We start from the raw sequence: 19933 nt of genomic DNA, 5'->3' as shown, positions 1-19933 counted from the left end.
TTTTTAAGTTCTACCTGCAACAAACCATTTCTTTTTCTGTTTTAAATTGGCTGGAACGGTAATAAAAATCTTGTCAAAACTGTTTTTTGATGTACTTACACACCCAGGAACAAAACACCACTTATTTGGCTTTATTTTTAATAATTAAATACGTAAAAAACTGCGCACATTCAAATACACTTCGTAAATAAGTACCCAAAACAAGTCGTCGATCAAAGACGTTACGACTGCTGACGTCACAGACCGTAGCCTCGCTGCAGGGTACCGTTTTTCTAGCCTCCAAGAAAATCAACATTATGAACTCATTTATCTTAAAAAATATACATTTTGAAACAGTTTTATGATTGTTACGTTTTTATATACCTTGTAATCTATTGCATTTAACTATATTTAAAAATTAGTGAACATCCCTATTACAAGTATGAGGCGTATAGTGACGCGAGTCTTTAATATGTGGGTTTTCATCTTCAGCATCGAAGGATGCTGAAGATCTCTTAGAGAGAGCACGTGAGCAATAACGAGGTGCTGAGCAGAATGGGGACTGAGAGAGAACTACTAAATACACATTGTAAAAAACAGAAAAACGAGTTATCAAAGACATATTTACAGAGGAGAAACATACAACTTTCTACGACTCATAATTGAAGGGAAAGTTCACCCACCTCCAAGGGGTAGAGTGGAGGGTCGTGTTTTATGTTATTCAATAGGTTCTTAAAAAATATAAAAGACGTATTTTTTGGTTTTTTATTTGGAAGAGTATTTCTCGAGATATTAGACCGTTTCTATAATTTAAATATGGTATCACGAAAAAATCGTTTTTCCGATTATAGCGCCATCTATCCTCAATTCTAAAAAATGTCTCGAATAACTGTTGCTTACTTTTACGTAAGCAATCCAAATCTGCAATAACAAATGGGGTTTCTATTCGCAAAATTAAATTCCGACAGAGGGCGCTCAAAATTTCAAAGATGGACGATAACTCTAGGAAAACAATTCATTTTGTCATTTGACCTCACAGTTCTAAAACGTTAAATTAAAATCATTTACACGAGTGTTTTGCCAAAGTAACCACTAAGTTTTGCCACTAAGACATCTTATAGGTTAAAAACGACTCAAAATTATGTTTCGCATTCATTAAAATTTGATGCTAACTACTGATTTGTTTCTACCTTTTTTTTTTCATAAAAAAGTCTGGCCCCCCGATAATCATACCGAGTTTTAAAAATTATTAATCTTTGTTAGAATTTCTAATTTTGTTAATAGGTTAATAGGTACACTACAATTTATTTTACACCAACAGATAAAAAATTTTAATTAAATAAAAACTGGAAACTAAGTAGGTGAATTTATTTTATAATAATTGTGTTATGGAAATTCTGAGGTGGTCGGAATATTTTGCATAACAATGTACATTGTATGTACAGAATATATACTACATTTAATTTATTTATTTAATTTTGCAGTCGTTTAGACATTAAAAAAATACTAGGTTTATACAAACGTTAAATTAACAAAATGTGTGATTTGGCATTGGTTAGTTTACGTCATTACGAAGAGTATAATAGGAATGAATACTGAGGAACACTGCAATAGTTTTTTTAAGTTGAAATCATTGTTAATTACAACATAAACTGACCGCAAATATGTACACAAATTAATGACAAAGTCAATGTTTTCCTAGAGTTGATGCTTTTCAAATTCGCCACCAGGCGTCGCCCACTTTGCGGATCCTCGCCAATTTAAGATTTTAAAGTTACCCCCACCCCACCTCCAGGGGTGGAGTGGGGGGTCGTATTTAGTGTCATTCGATAGATTTTTGAAAAATATTGAACACATATTTTTCAATTTTTTGATCCAATCTTCATTTCGTGAATTATTCATGCGACGAGTTCCACCCTGGGCACCAGGTACCTCGGAGAGCATCGATGTCATGAAATTCGTGTTCAGTGACCTCCAAAACCCCCAAGTGTAAAAATTGAACTCATTTCTGTCAATATTTCCTGAGTCCTACATTTTTTATTTTCCATCTCTTCGAGATGCACTATGCACTTTAAAGATGCTTTCACAAAAATTTTTGCCGGAGATCAATTTAGTTCACAAAATTGCCCGACACTCTCGCGAATCGAATGCAAAAAGTTGCATGACGATTCATTTTACTGCACAAAATTCCTAGGTTTAATGCTTCGTTGCTCGTCTATAGAAAATATAGCGAATAAAGAAAGTCATTTATAAAATAAAATATCAACTTTATTTACCCCTCTCACCAATTACAACAAATTGTGATTTACAAATTGAAATATGTATAAATAAAATAAAAATAAATATAAGGTAGGTACAATTTCTTAGACTGGCATCTAAGACAGATGGAATGTTTACTTAAATATTACAAAACATATGTATATATTAAAATAGAAAGTAACTAAACAAAAAGTTTACATATTCAGCAACATATCTATAAAGGAAATCTTTTCAAGATATTTCTCACATCCCAAAAATGAGTGTAAAATTTTTTATATAACTTGCAAAAGTTTATAGTGTTTTGGAGAACTGTAAGAATAGTTTAGACCGGTTGAGACGGATTGAAGTTGACAGTGGTCATGATTTGTCATCATCATTCAATCTTCGCCTGTTCACTGCTGGACATAGATTTCCCTCATAATTTTCTATCTATTTCGATCTTGGAATAGGAATTGGATGTAAGAGGCACAAGATCGAAATAAATCGAAATAGAATTGTGATTTGTAATATGTAATTTATTAATACAATTTTTGTTGTTTCTGGAATACGAGAAAATCTGGAATGATCCCATAGTGCACATTCTTCTCCAACAATGAGTCCAGTCTCACATTTCTGGAACTTTTCACCCAAAACTTAAAAACTATACAAGAAACTGTAAAAAAAACGAGTTTAGTATATTCGCTGTGAGTTTTCCATGACCCGACGTCTGGCAGACAAAAATGGCTAAAACGTGGTCACAGTTATACTAAACATTATTAAAAAAACGGTGCACTACAGGGTGTTTCAAAAACGTATGTCATAAATTAAATCACGCATTCCGGGGACAAAAATAAATTTATTGAATCCAACTTACCTTAGTACAAAAGTGTACACAAAAAAGTTACAACCCTTTGAAATTACAAAATGAAAATCGATTTTTTTCATATATCGAAATCTCTTAGATATTTTTCATTGAAAATGGACATGTGGCATTCTTATGGCAGCAACATCTTAAAAAAAAATAAAGTGAAATTTGTGCACCCCATAAAAATTTTATGGGGGTTTTCCTACTTTAACCCTTTAAACTTTTGTGTACGTTCCAATTAAATTATTATTGTGGCACCATTAGTTAAATACAATGTTTTTAAAACTTTTTCGCCTCTTAGTACTTTTTCGATAAGCCAGTGTTTATCGAGATATTTTGAATATTTGTCGATTCCACCACATATTTGTATATGGTTAAGGACCTATGGTATCCCTGTTAATAATCTGAAAATTTATTTATAATTTACATTTTTAGGTATATTTTGAAGAAGAAGCCACATCTCGATAAAACGTGACTTATCAAAAAAAGACTAAGAGTCAAAAAAGTTTCAAAAACACTGTGTTTTTAAAACACCGTGTTTTTTCCATCCAAGAGATGCATTGACAACATAAAGACATGTACCAACTAGATTGCAACAGCGCAAGGTAGATATGAATGGAAATTTTTAGAGGTGGCCTATGAAGATGATGACGTAAAATAATAGACGGAGAGGCAGCGCTGGAAAATCTCTTTGAATTTACTAAAGCTTAATTTTTCACAGTTGATTACTGTGATTGTGTAGAACAGGGGTTACTGAGAGGATATCAAAGTTGCTTTCCTACGAAGGTAATTAAATCCATTTAGTAAGGCTGAAAATCAGTACACACATACTAAATTGAATATAAATAAAAGTTATTATAGTCGGTCAGCTGTATGACGGGACAGAGCCGGTCGGTCGACCCCAATGAATGTACTACTATTCACTATATTTTGACCCCTTTGTAAACTGCTTTATTTACAGAATTAGATAAAAATGTAAAATACAAAAGTTATTCGATTTTTTAATTATGATTTTTTGACATATATATCGTACTAGTGACGTCATCCATCTGGGCGTTATGACGTAATCGACTATTTTTTTTAAATGAGAATAGGGGTCATGTGCTGGCTCATTTGAAAGGTTATTCAATTCTCTATACAGTACTATAAACATTAAGATCATTATTTATAAAGGGTGTCCAAATTTTTTTTTGAATTATTAATTAAACAATGAATTTAATAAAGCTAAATTTTTTGGACACCCTGTATAATTATCATGTTAATGTTTATATTACTGAATAGGGAAATGAATAACCTTTCAAATGAACTAGCACTCGACCCCTATTCCCATTTAAAAATAGTCGATTACGTCATCACGCCCAAATGGATGACGTCACTAGAATGATATATATTACGTCAAAAAATCATAATTAAAAAATCGAATAACTTTTGTATTTACATTTTTTTCTAATTCTGTAAATAAAGCAGTTTACAAGGGGGTCAAAATATAGTGAATAACCCTGTACATTCACTGGGGCCGACCGACCGGCTCTGTCCCGTCATACAGCTGATCGACTATAATAACTTTTATTTATATTTAATTTAGAATGTGTGTACTGACACACTTACTGTACTATATACTACTAATACTACGTACTGAATTTCAGCCTTAGTAAATGGATTTAATTACCTTCGTAGGAAAGCAACTTTGATACCCTCTCCGTAACCCCTGTTCTACGTTTCACTTGACCGACCGCAGTATGTTTATCTACACAATCACAGTAATCAACTGTGAAAAATCTAGCTTTAGTAAATTCAAAGAGATTTTTCAGCGCTGCCTCTTGGACTATAATATTGTACGGTATCTGACTTGTGTAACGCCAAATGTACGCAACTTATAATTCTTTCTCGCATACTATATGCACAATACGTCTTTTGTACTGCAACAATCTTTTGTACTGATTATCACAATTTAACAAGTAATTTACTCTTATGTAATAATACACGCATAGACATCCATAATGGTCGTTTTATATTCAAAATATTAATTCAATATGAACAATTTTAATATAAAATTGTTCATGAAAATATTCTTTAACATACATTTTTACCTTTTTTAATATTATTGCACATATGATTATATATAACGTGACCAGTTACGCAATCTTAGGCCGCAGCGAAGAACTCTGAATTTTTAGCTACATCGTCTCACAGAGAATATACTGCGAACTATTAACAAATTATTATTTTCTATAAAGTCGTCTAAAATATATTTAACAAAATCATTCAACCTTTCGCAAATATCAAACATCTGAGTACGAAATTTTATTTTGATTCGAAGTCGTTTTTATACCCACGGTATATCTTGTAGCATAAAATACGCGGATAATTTTTTGATCAGTTATTTTCAGAACTATACAAGGTAATTGAAAATTAATACAGTATTTTACATCGTTTTACATCTTAGTTTGATTTTGTTTAGTTGGTTTGTTTTCGTCTCCTTTTTTCTATTTTTTTTTTGTCAGAAGACTAAAACCTTTCAAAATGAAAAATCCTTAGAAAAAATTTCCAAAATTATTACGCTACAGCTACACTCAATACCTTTTTTTTATTTTAAACAAAAGTCCCACATATTGCACCAAAACTTTCTCTGAAATCTCACGAAATAAAATAAATACTGTACACTTCTCAGTACTATATAAAAGGATGAAGAAATATAATAGAAAATGGAATGTATATGAATGAATATTTAAAAATTATCCTTAGTATTAACAAGTTGTACTTAAATTTAAGACTAACTCTATATTTGCATATATTTGACATTTTGATGAGGTACAGCCAAAACCCCGAAAATAAACGATAAAGGAAATAAAAGATATATTCTACATGTTACAAAATTGGTTTTCTGGCATTTTGGTTACCTCAGATCAAATGAAAAATAGGAATGTACATTATTATACTAAATAACATCGTTCCTCTGAGATATACCACTTTTCTAAACTTGTAAACGTTGAGCTTGGCATAATAACACCAAAAAATCGCCTTACATTACTCTACATGATATATGTTTTTGTAATTTGTATTTTTACACTATTTGAGACCAAACTATACATTGCAAACAGTGTGCTAAACTTAACATGCAATAAAAAATAAAAAATTGTACAACAAAAAATATGCTAACACCAAAATAAAGCTTCAATGAATTTCCAAAACTGGAAAATTCTGCCAAAAATCACGTAAACATACACAATACTCGTGTTTGATTGTTGTTTTAGATTACATCTGAAAAATTTGAAAACACAGATAAATAAAAATACATATTACTCCCATTTGGTCAATTTTTATACTAGTGGTCTCAGAGGAAGCATCTATATACTCGCTTTAGGAAAACTTTTTTTGTAAATAGGAAATATCTTCATTTAATATAACAATTTTTGTTTTAACAATGGACGGATAATTAGAGCAATTATCAGTTTATATAATTTGAGCGACAACAGAAATTTGAGATAAAAGGTACGTTTTGAAACAGTACAATAATTTTTGTTGATGTTTTAACAACGAACTAGTGTTTACGTACATATTTGTTATGCTTATAATAGCCTTAACAATTTCTTCTAGCTGAATAAATCTTTCCAACATATAAAATGTCGAATTACAACATGTGGAAACATCTTGCAGTAATTTGAGAGGATTCCCGTTTCCTGGATTTTTTGAAAATCTAAAAATTTAGCAGTTGCTTGTAGAACTCTTTTTAAAGTGGCTAATGGTATTTTTATTTTGGTTAAATTTTTAATGATTTTCTTATATCACTTTTGATAACAACATCTGAGGTAGAAGTCGAAACGTCAATAAAATCATTTTTTTAAGTTAAATTGTGGCTGATTTCCTCATCCTTTAAGCCATCGTTAACAATAAAGTTTATTTATTGTGTGTGCAAAGCATCCAAAATGTTTCATCTTCACATCATTTTGTGTACCACCTTTAACTTTTTGTGCATTATAGGAAACAATAATGTAGTAAAATTTTGTTTTCTAAGTTCTCTAAGTTTTATAAGACAGCTATATCTTACAAATATTGCATGATGCATACTTATCATCCACTTATATAAAAACGTTCCATAAACTACTAAATTTGTCTATTTTTGTTTGGCACTAATGGCATGGTATGCGTTCTAATAGCAAACCCAATTTTGTAATAGTGACCTAAACAAAATAATAACACGTGTAGAATTTTACGATCGTCCATAGTGGTAACACTTTTTATTAGGAGTTTAACATATGAATATTTCGTTGCTCTGTTAAATCACAATTGAATCGGTCATTGCGAAAACAGTCTAAGACCATATTTTGGGTAAAATGACGACGTTTTTCAACGCCATTAAATTTACATATAAATATATACATAAACATTTAAACTTTTTTTGCCTTTCAGAAAGAGTCATTTATAACCCATAATACTTATATAAAATATTGTATTATCTCGGAATATCTAACTACTAATGAAAATATTTTTACGTTTCATTAAAAGTTTACACATTGTAACATGTAATGTTTTTACAATGACTGATTCAGTTACAGACAAAAATCACAATGAATAAAATATCACTGTATGGTAATTTAGCCCACCTCTAGACTCGTTCAGCTGATTTAAAACAGACTGAAATGGTAAATGTAGGCGGGCTTTTGCATTTGCGTTGCTTAGTTCAGAATCCAGCAGTCGACTTAAGTATTGGACTTGTATAATATAATAATTATTTGAAAATATTTTGTTGGCCAACCGCCTAGAGCCGAAATACATGTATTGGCTATGATCCCTTTAAAAATCGCTGGACCTGTATACGTGTATGTATTTCAAAAAATGGCTGAGCTATTTAAATGCCATGATTTATCAATACCCACAAAAATCAGGTTAATACGATGTTATGACTTTTCTATATTCTTGTACAGAGTTGAGTCGTGGACTCTCACATACGTCACCTGCAAGAAAATTGAGGCTTTCGAAATGTGGCTTTATTGTCGAATCCTGAAGATGTCTTATATGGACCACGTTACTAATCAGGGCGATTTATTAAGAATACAAAAAGGAAAAGAGCTGTTATAGTCACAATAAAAAAACAGCCAAAATCGAATACCTCAGTCACAGTGTTATTACAACAAAAGGGACCGTTTATTGGCATTCAGGGAATAAAGAAAGCTTGTTAAGAGTAAGAAGGCATGAAAGGAAGGAGAGGATCAAAAATATAAACAACTATACTTGCCAAACATGATGAGAGAGTTGAAGAATGTGACAGAGAGAAAGAAAAAAATTATATAACCACGATAAAAACACGAAGTAATATTTTTTGTTAAAAGTCACAAAGTTACAGTGTAATTCAACGAATCTAATCTTTTTTTCTAACGAACAATTGAAATATTTTATTTTCTTATTAAACCGACTAAACTATTTCAATAAGGCGTACAGTGCATGTAAATAACGATTTTAGTTGTTAAAGGTGTTCAAAATTTATCTACTCGTTCCATAGTAACAGTATATTATTAACATCACTTTTTCTCTTTTTCTTTTTCTCGATTATTAGTTTTTATTATATAATACATAAATTATTGTAATCACTTAATACATAGAGAGCGAAAACATAATCTTATTAATTAAATTAATGAATAATTTACGCGGTTATAAAAGTAATTGTTATCCAAAAATATTCAAAACCTGAACCAAATAGCCATTTCGTTCGTTGCTGACGACGACATCGCTGTCAACTAATGTTTACATCTAGTTCATAGCTTATGCGAATAAACTTTAAATATCAATTAATGTTGTCGCTCAAATATAACTTTAGTTCTATAAGGCCTCGAAATAGGCACTTTGCTTTCTTCTAAAACAATATACTCTATAATAGACCACAGGTTTAACATGCAAGAACAAAAATTTGTTAAAAAAACGGCAGTACCTAAATTTCGTTACATTTTTATGTATAGCCACGCCATAAATATGAGGAAAATCGGAAAAATGGAATGTTTAACATTTTTAGAATGTGTAGTATTTACTTTTCAAGAAAAAAATCGAACTATTATGGCTTCTACCATTATAATTAATACAAACTAATATAGCTACTAATATAACTACTATAAAACTTTTTTAATATATCTATCACAGTAGGTTACTTTAATTTTGATCATTGTGGTCAATTTTAATTGACGTTCAATTATAATACAGTATGCGGCAAAGTAAACAGTACTGAAAGGCGTGTGCGTCAAATTTGTATGTGTCATGCGCCGAAACGTACTAAGTAGTTTCCGAAGGTAGTTATAAACTATGTGAATGTCGTGTTAATGTTAGATGCTTTAGGATGGTTCTCCATTTTGAAAAAAAAATTTATCGTGGGGTACTATTTTCGGTAATACGGAAAAAGTCGCGAAAATGGTCCAAGCGTAACATCAACAATGATTTCAGCAGGACGGAGCAGCCTGTCATACGGTCAGGGGGTCTCTTCGAATGCTCCACGATTATTTTGGGAGATCTCCACTCACCAATTCTAACGCCACCTGATACGTACATATGGGGGACGTTGAAGAGGGAGACCGATCCTCAATACCGACATTCCGGTATTAATTGCGGACTAGAATTAAAGTTTTTTTCATGCCAGAGGGTATCTTTAACATCTTATCGGAAACGTCGTCGTGAATAATGTTTGATGAATATAGGATGTATTCTAAGTATATAAATAATCATAAACAGTTCAATATACATTTCAGTGCTGTTTATTTTTCCGCATACTGTACTTCTTTTAAATAATGACAACATTTATACATTGTTTAAAAAACATAATGAAGTCACTTTATATATGATATTTTTTTAGCTCCACCGTAAGACTCCATTAACGATGATGACTGTAATATTGCACATCCGTTAGATACAAGGCTCTCGTGCAGCGTAGAAATGCAAAGAACTGAACATACAGATAGAGAAACAAATTTATCAGAACAGAATACAAAATCATATTGTCCCTTAATCTCCCAATGGAAACTAGGATTTCATTTTCTATGTGTTAACCATGTCATTTTTATTGCATTACATCCCCTAATAAGGGTTTATTTCACTGAAAAACAGGTTTTCTTCAATAAAAATTAAAAACCTTCATAATTTATTTCTCTTTTACCTTTTTTCTAGCCAGATCTATCTGTTTTTAGGGCCCGGATAGCTCAGGCGGTAGCATGTCTGACTTCAACGCAGGTAGGCCGGGGTTCGAAGCCCAGCGCCGGCGAGAACATTTAGACATTTTTAAAAATGTCTATAGGCCCCAGGTCGACTCAGCCTGAATAAAAATGAGTACCTTGGGTAAAACCAGGGGTATTAATAGATCCGTAGGTCCTAGATATAGCAGACTACTCTGCTATAATCCCAAAGCCGCGTTAGCGGTATAATACGGGAGATTATTATATTATTATCTATTTTTTTCTTTCTTTCTTTGCATTTCCGTTTTTTAATTGTTGAATTAGTTTAATTTTAGTCCTCTTCATCTGTATATATCTGACATCCCTCCCTGACATATTTGCCCCTCCATTGCAAAGAAATAAGCATATGGTGATGACGCTTGCCATAACACAGTAAAAGGCACAAATACGAATAAAACGAAGGTTACCTGCTTCGTTTTGCGGAACATCCTGGGAAGCAAACGACACCACTCTCAGAACACTGCCTATATGTCAGGTCTACTCAGTCATCGAATACTGTGCTCCAGTTTGACACAGTAGCCATCTAACAAAGATCGACACCAAACTCAATCAAACCATGAGGATTAACGGTAACCCCACCACAAAGACCAATAAACCCAAGAAGCACCTGCCATGTATGGAATTAACCCGCCTTGAATGGAAACTCTAAACCATGTAGAACATGCCATAGACTGTGCCGCGGCTCATTATTCAAATGGGGACTGTGCCAAATAAAATCATAAGACTACGGAGAACCTCGCCAAACCATTGAGCACATTGTGATGGAATGCCCCCTGTGGTAGCATACTCTAATAGCATGATCGACTTCTTGCATGTCACAAATGCTGCAGTAGAATCTAACACAAAACTCAACATATATATTTTGATGTATATTTGTTTATGTATACATTTACGTTTGCATTTGTTATGCGTTATAGTTATATTGTCCATGTACGCCATACGCTTTAACAAACCGATTGGAAAAAGAGGAATATCCACAAGTCGAGTAATACCTTCTCAACTTATCAACAAATTATTTAAAGTGACAAAATATAAATACCGTACATTTATCATAAAATACATTTGGAAATTTACAATTTACTCCATAATTGGAGTAAATTGTAAATTTACTCAAACAAATTATACATCAATCAATTCAAATGGAATCTTATTATATATTTTTTCAGGTACTGCCGCTTTTTGATACACTATTAGGCACTTCTGTATCCAAATATAACAGCATCAAAACCAGAGGTTTTAAAAATGTTTCAATATCCAACAGGCAACAATAATCATCCTTTAACGTTTAGAATACTACAAAAATGTAACAATTTAGAGATAAACAAAGAAAAAGCACCTTTTTCCACATAAGGCAATAGGAACGTCACATTTCATTCGAGAACTTTTCACGTAAATATCGATTAGAAGGTTATTAAATTCATATGTTCATAATAATAAAAAATTGCAGATGTGTACACTACCGCAAAATAAATATCTGTTCATATTCCCAATTATAAACAAAAAAAAACGGTTTCTGTCAATGATAATATATGATTTACTAGTCGTAGGCAGAATTTGATTGAGGTGAATCTTTTCGTTGACATTGTAATGGTATATTAGGGAATAATTGTCTAGTTGCCCACAAATTATTGCAGAAATCCATATCTTAATCTTATTATAAAGTCATTTGTATTTGAGTGGTATTGTTAAGTTTCGAGAGATAAACATACCGAATAGCAGGTACGATAATTAAATATACAATAGATTGACATTTATTACTTTCTACCTGTACCGAAAACTTAATTACACCACTCAAATACAAATGACTTTGTAATAAGCTTAACATTAAGGTGTTCTGAAAAAATTTGATGGCAACTGTACCCTTCAATATACCCTGTCACATGTTACGTTAAAACTTCTTTGTTTACAACTGGAAATATGTTGACAATCTATTTTAATGGTTATTTAAATATCTCTTCAAAAATATTAACAAATCTGTGTTTTGAGTTCTTTCACAGTAACTACTAAATGTCGAAATGATTATTGATCGATTTTCATCGTTGCAGTAAACTCAACACATATTTTTTTGTGTTAAGTATTACTAATGTTTGTCCTTAGCTTCATTGCTAACGTTTGTACTTTAAGTGAGGTTTTACAAAAAAAAATTATACAACGATATCATCGTCCCAAAACTTTTGACGAAACAAAAACTCGTCTGCTACTACAAAATTTGTTGTGTATTGCATGGTTTCAGTTGCTTATTGGAATTATTTCTTAATGTTTCTTCTTCTAAATAACCTGTCTGAGTATTTGTCTGCATAATTCCGATATAAGTCGTGGAATTTACATGTTGTACTGTCCCAAAAGCATATTTTATATCAATAAAACAGATCATTGGCTCTACGAAGTGCTACTCATGTTCCAAGATTATTTTTAAAACATATTTGTAAACATCTCTCTTTACCTACTTTGTAGATACAATTTTAACGATTTCAAGAGTTGTCTATATTGTCCCGGAAAGCCTGGAGCGATCTGGAGTGTTCCAGAGTAGCTTCTACTGTCCCAGGAACTCTTGGATGTAACAAAGAGCCTTCAGGAAGCTATTTAATATTCCACAAAACTCTCCGAGATTCCAAGGCAGAATGGAATGTTTGGTTGAACCTGGTCATTCCAAGACAGCCTACAACAGTTAAAGAATCTTTTGAACGTTTCAGAACAACTGAGTATGTAGCTATGGAAGTGTTCCAACGATTTCTGGGCTCAGCTCCAATGGTACGTGAAATTTTCTAAGGAATCTGGCAGGTTGCGTTACTGTCTAGAATGTTCCAAGGAACCTAGAACGTTCTAGACAGCTTTGAAAGGTTTCACTTGAGCCTGGAAGCTTCGAGCGCTTCCTGGAATGTTCCAGATTCCGTTGTCTTATCGAGCAATTTTAAACAATTTTTGTAGCAGCCGTTTTTTTAAACTGTATCTGTATCTATGTTACCAAACTTTATCCGAATGCTATTGGTGGCTCTTACTTAGTAGATGAGAATTAAATTCATACACATTTGAACATTGTTCGCCACAAATGTTACATTTCCAAGGGTTGGCATCAGAGTGGCAGCCCTTGTGTAAAAAGTAGAGAGTCTGGTCAGGGAATCCGATTCCGCAGAAGATGCACTGAAGGCCATTTAACGCTCTTTTGCTCATACGACTCCAGAGGGAAGAATCTGAAGGCTGTTCGAGACCTACAAATATAAAAGAATAAGTATATTTTGCTTTGTAAATTTGTTCGAAGACTGTAGTCTATAGCTAACAACATCGATCAAAAGAAAAATAAGAAACAAACAACGGAAGCTGGATATTGCAAACTTTTTCTGAAGAATTTATATCAAACCAACAAAGTACATAATATGTACAATGTACAACCTAGAAATATAGAAGATGAATAAATGAATCTTATTTTTCTTTGTGCTGTGTAGACGTGACTGTCTGTTTTTTCAATATGCCTCCAATAAGTCGTCGCTCCACCGTTTTTGCGGTCTCTCACCGTCTTTAATACTGTATTTGTACTCCGGCTTATGTGGTCATTCTATTCTATTCTTCTGTTTCTTACCCAGTTATTAATGCTATTTACCTTGCATCTCGGTCATATATAGCTGTACTTCTAGCTCTGTTTCATATTGTCTTACCATCGATTTTTCAAAGGGTTTTCATCTCAGCTGTTTCTAGCATTCTTTTCGACCACTCTGTGTCAGGACGTATTTCTGCCGCGTATGTCATTATTGGTCTGATGACTGTTTTGTAAATTCTGCCTATTATTTCTCTCCCGATATTTAATTACTCCATATTTATTCATTCAGGCAACCTGCGAATCTATTTGCTCTATTAACTTGATCTTCCACTTCCGTTTCGAGCTTTCTGTAGCTAGATAGTGTGATCAGTGTTGCCAATCGGCGTATAATTATGCGATTTGCGTATCTTTTTGAGAGTTGTCGTATCTTCTTCGTATTTTTAAATAAATAGAATATTTGCATATATTTTTTAGTGTACATATATACCAACCTACTACAACAGACTAATACCAAAAATAAACTTTAAAAAAATCCGCTTCTCATTCATATATTCCCAACAACATATTAATTTTCTTTGGTTCCACCCAAATTTCTTAGCGACATCCGACACTTCCGATCATAGTAACTGTCTAATAATAATAATAATAATAATAATAATAATAATAAGTTCTCTTACAAAAAACAAAATCTAAACAAAAACTCTCCGTCTATTCAGGACGATTAAGAAGGTATAAAGTTAGTAACAACCGAAAATGTGACAATGCACTTTTTGAGAACTCTGAGAAGGCGTTCTACCGAAAACTCAATTCCACCGTAGAAAGTGTCGACAAGTCTTACCCAAGCCAAGAAGAAATTCATGAGTTTTGGGGAAATCAACTTTCCACACCAGCTGTTTTTAACAACAATGCTGGCTGGATAGAAGATACGACGCACAACTGTCACCACTACGTCACTGCTAACTACGAACCATTCACGACTGAAGAAGTCTCAAATGTCATCAAAGAGCTTCATAACTGGAAATCTCCTGGACCAGACGGAGTCCAGAACTTCTGGCTTAAAAAGTTTTGGAGTATTCATGAGTGCTTATCAACATTAATTAATCATGTTATTTCTAATCCGCAGGAATTACCATCATTTCTAACCCAGGGAACTACTTATTTAATACCCAAGGATCAAAATAACACCCAAGATCCATCCAAGTACCGCCCAATTACTTGTCTTCCAACTTTGTATAAATTGGTTACATCCTGTGTAACCCGGCGTATCTACCAACATTGTGCTCTAAACAATATCATAGAGCCTCAACAGAAAGGATGCGCTAAGGGTTCCATGGGTTGCAAAGAACAGCTTATCATCGACTCAGTCATTTCTAACCAGGCATTCACTAAAAAAAGGAACCTTTTTACTGCTTTTATTGACTATAAAAAGGCCTTTGATTCAGTACCGCATGAATGGCTAATAGATATATTGAAAATATACAAAGTCGATGATAACATAGTGACCTTTTTAAGGCATATAATGAGAGATTGGAAGACTAAAATTCACCTCCAAATACCTGGTGAAAACAATATCGAAACCGAAAATATCGCAATCAACCGGGGCCTATTTCAAGGAGACTCGTTGAGTCCATTGTGGTTCTGTTTAGCTTTGAACCCGCTTTCCCAGCTATTAAACTCCACTGACTCAGGTTTTAGCATTAAAAGCAATAATACTGTGGTAGCGAAGCTCAATCATCTGTTGTATATGGATGATTTGAAATTAATGGCTTCCACTCGAGAACACCTAGAAGAGATGCTAAAAACTGTAGAAACATTCTCTAATGATATTAGTATGCAGGTCGGTCTAGACAAGTGCCGTGTTTTGAATATAGTCAGAGGAAAGGTACAGCCCGGTGGATTCGATATGCAAAATGGCCAGAACATCGAGGCCATGGGCGACAACGATATGTACAAATATCTTGGAGTAAAGCAGGCGCGGAAAATTGACCATAAGCAAATGAAAACTGAGATAACTACTGAGTTTATAAGAAGGGTAAAACAGCTGCTTCGTTCACAGCTTAACAGTAAAAATTTGTTTAAGGCACTAAACACCTACGCTTGTTCCGCGCTTAGCTATTCATTTGGTATTGTTAAGTGGACAAAAACGGATATAGAAAATCTTCAGCGAAAAGTACGAACACACCTCACAAAGGCACAAAAACATCACCCTAAAAGTGCAGTAGAACGAACGACATTACCCCGGTATTTAGGAGGAAGAGGGCTTATGGATATAGGTGAGCAATTAGATAAACAAATTGCTAATTTAAGAACTTATTTTCAGATGCAGGCTGAGACATCTACTCTACACCGCGCCATTTGCGCAGTAGATGACACAACACCGATCAAACTGAGGGAACCAGAAATGCGCTTAAACCACCTTACTAAGGACGAAAAACTGCGCGCCTGGATGGGTAAACCTCTGCACGGGCGACATTCCAATGAGGTCAGCCAAGACTATGTCGACAATACAGCGTCGAACTATTGGTTGACATCAGGAAAGATGTTCCCTGAAACGGAGGGTTCATTACTGGCCATTCAGGATCAGGTTATACCAACCAGAAATTACCTGAAATATATCGTCAAAGACCCTCAGGTTCAAAACGACAGATGCCGATATGGATGTCAAGCCCAAGAAACCATCCAACATATTACAGGGGGCTGCCAAGCATTTGCTGCAACTGAATATAAGGAACGGCATGACGCAGTGGGAAAAATCCTTCATCAAGAGATAGCTAATAAGTTGGGACTTCTCCAAACGGACCATCTCCCATATTATCAATACGTTCCTGAGAGTATGCTTGAGGATGGCAACTACAAGCTATACTGGGACCGCAGTGTGCTCACAGACCAAACAGTGGCACATAATAGACCAGATCTCGTACTAGTTAATAAATTAACAAGACAAACAACACTAATTGATGTGGCGATACCTAACAACAATAATCTACGTAGTAAATTTACTGAAAAGATCGCCAAGTATAGAGATCTGGAAATTCAAATGCGGAGACAATGGAGAATGCAAAGTACCCAGACGATACCTATTGTTATATCTACTACTGGAGTCATTCCGAAGACCCTCCTCGAAAGCATAAAAAAGCTGGGTCTCAATGAACATCTTTATAAGACCATGCAGAAAGCTGTACTACTTGCGACGGCCAGATGTGTACGAAAATTTTTGGGAGATACACCTGCATTCCAAGTCACCTAGGGCTCGATAACACGGAAAGAGTCCCACCAGAGCTCAATCCTTTTGATACCGTAGGTATCTGGGATGAGTCAATTTTCCCCTTAGAGGGAGTGTGAGCCGTATGGCTAAATCTGGATAATAATAATAATAATCTTGGAGTAAAGCAGGCGCGGAAAATTGACCATAAACAAATGAAAACAGAGATAACTACTGAGTTTATACGAAGGGTAAAACAGCTGCTTCGCTCACACCTTAACAGTAGAAATTTGTTTAAGGCACTAAACACCTACGCATCTTCCGCGCTTAGCTACTCATTTGGTATTGTTAAGTGGACAAAAACAGATATAGATGCTCTTCAGCGAAAAGTGCGAACACACCTCACAAAGGCACAAAAACACCATCCTAAAAGTGCAGTAGAAAGAACAACATTACCACGGAATCTAGGAGGAAGAGGACTTATGGATATAGGTGAGCAATTAGATAAACAAATTGCTAATTTAAGAACTTATTTTCAGATGCAGGCTGAGACATCTACTCTTCATCGCGCTATCTGCGCAGTAGATGACACAACACCGATCAAACTGAGGGAACCAGAAATGCGCATAAACCACCTTACTAAGGACGAAAAAGTGCGCGCCTGGATGGGTAAACCTCTGCACGGGCGGCATCCCAATGAGGTCAGCCAAGATTACGTCGACAATATAGCGTCGCACTACTGGTTGACATCAGGAAAGATGTTCCCTGAAACGGAAGGTTCATTACTGGCCATTCAGGATCAGGTTATACCAACGAGAAATTACCTGAAATATATCATCAAAGACCCTCAGGTTCAAAACGACAGATGCCGATATGGATGTCAAGCCCAAGAAACCATCCAACATCTTACAGGGGGCTGCCAGGCATTTGCTGCAACTGAATACAAGGAACGGCATGACGCAGTGGGAAAAATCCTTCATCAAGAGATAGCTATCAAGCTGGGACTTCTCCAAACGGACCATCTCCCGTATTATCAATACGTCCCTGAGAGTATGCTTGAGGATGGCAACTACAAGCTATACTGGGACCGCACTGTGCTCACAGACCAAACAGTGGCACAAAATAGACCAGATCTCGTACTAGTTAATAAATTAACAAGACAAACAACACTAATTGATGTGGCGATACCTAACAACAATAATCTACGTAGTAAATTCACTGAAAAGATCGCCAAGTACAGAGATCTAGAAATTCAAATACGAAGGCAATGGAAAATGCAAAGTACCCAGACGATACCGATTATCATGTCTACTACTGGAGTCATTCCGAAGACCCTCCTCGAAAGCATAAAAAAGCTGGGTCTGAATGAACATCTTTATAAGACCATGCAGAAAGCAGTACTACTCGCAACAGCCAGATGTGTACGGAAATTTTTGGGAGATACACCTGCATACCAAGTCACCTAGGGCTCGATAACACGGAAAGAGTCCCACCAGAGCTCAATCCTTTTGATACCGTAGGTATCTGGGATGAGTCAATTTTCCCCTTAGAGGGAGTATGAGCCGTATGGCTAAATCTGGATAATAATAATATCGTATGGCATTTTTGCCGGGGAGATCCTTTCGGATAGTTCCAGCGCCAATTACATCTTTAACCCTGTTTCAAGTAACTAGTGTCGATGTACACTAGCCCAGGCGGACCGACGGCTTAACGTACTCTCCGAGGCACGGTGAGACGGCTCGCGTCATTATTGGAAATGAAAATGGTTTGTCTTTGGCAGGGATCGAACCCACGTTCACTGGCGTATGAGGCCAGCGATTATGCCGTTACTCCACGGCCGCTCAGTAACTGTCTAAGATAAGAAGGGACAAAAGGGACATGTGCGAATTGTTTTGTTTGAAATTTGAATGCACAAATGTTTCCAAAGGCATACTGATCCAATTCAAATTTCAAAAACAGGGATTATGTTGTCCGATTTTATTTATGGGTTTTTAGTCTTTAAACTTATGATAGCTACTGCAGGATTTAGTTTTATTTTTATTTTATGTTGTGCAGTGTATAAGTAAACGTCTGTTGAAATAAGTTTTGATTTGTGAAAATACTTTTTTTGTAATGGATAAATGGTAAAATTTAAAAATGAAGCTAACGTATATTAGTTTCCTAATTTGAAAAAAGTAGCTTTTCGTTCTACTGTTTTCAAACGCTATATAGTGTAGAAACGGTTTTCTGTATTCTATTCAATATAAAAACAGATAAAAGAAACCTCTTAAGTACATCTACAATAGGGATTCGAAAATAAAATTTTAAATTCGAAAAAAATGGTATAAATCACAACAGAACATAATATAGAACCTGTATCAAAGATAAAAAAAGTTTTGATTGTCTTTCGTTTGGCCCCTAAAGACGACTAAAAATTCAACTTATTCCAGCCACCCCAAAACGCGTCGTGACGTCACGGGGTTGTATGTTTACATTCTACACCAATTGTATATATAATTTTAAATTAGACATTATAAACGTCAGTATAAAATACAGTTTTGTGACGTTAAAAGTGTTTTTGATCGTTCAATAGTAAACCTTCTTTCCTTTCCTTCAAAAACTGTATCAAACTCCAATCTCAACAAACTGGTGTATATTATTATAACGACATACGATAAATGTCATTAGAATATAAATATTTTTCCTTTATTCCCCGACGACGAGCTGGGCGAATGCCCAAGTAGGTGGAGGCCAATAAACTAAAGAAGAAGAAGATTATACGTAAATATAACCATAAACGGAACCACATAGTTAAACTCTGTGACGTCACGGGTCGTTTGAACTATTTTAAAATAAAGAAGACTTTAAATTTGTACTTCTACGCTATTATGAGTTTTTGAAACGTGAAATTTTGGAAATTACAT

The 19933-nt window shown here is 34.3% G+C and overlaps 1 protein-coding gene across 3 annotated transcripts in view; it reads right to left on the bottom strand.

Annotated features, from left to right (window-relative positions):
• Positions 1–2225: 2225 nt before the first annotated feature.
• Positions 2226–19933, bottom strand: part of LOC114332025 (zinc finger protein ztf-16) — a 43219-nt gene continuing 25511 nt past the window's right edge. For all 3 annotated transcript variants that reach the window (XM_028281725.2, XM_028281728.2, XM_028281726.2), the window contains exon 7: positions 2226–13502. In XM_028281725.2, the coding sequence (XP_028137526.2) occupies positions 13276–13502 (227 nt within the window). In that variant the 3' untranslated portion in view covers positions 2226–13275. The remainder of the gene's footprint in view (positions 13503–19933) is intronic.

The sequence above is a fragment of the Diabrotica virgifera genome, chromosome 1, assembly GCF_917563875.1.
Source record: "Diabrotica virgifera virgifera chromosome 1, PGI_DIABVI_V3a".
Taxonomy (NCBI): Eukaryota; Metazoa; Arthropoda; class Insecta; order Coleoptera; family Chrysomelidae; genus Diabrotica; species Diabrotica virgifera.
The sequence above is the reverse complement of the archived record's forward strand: the minus strand, read 5'-3'. Positions and strand labels throughout refer to the sequence as shown.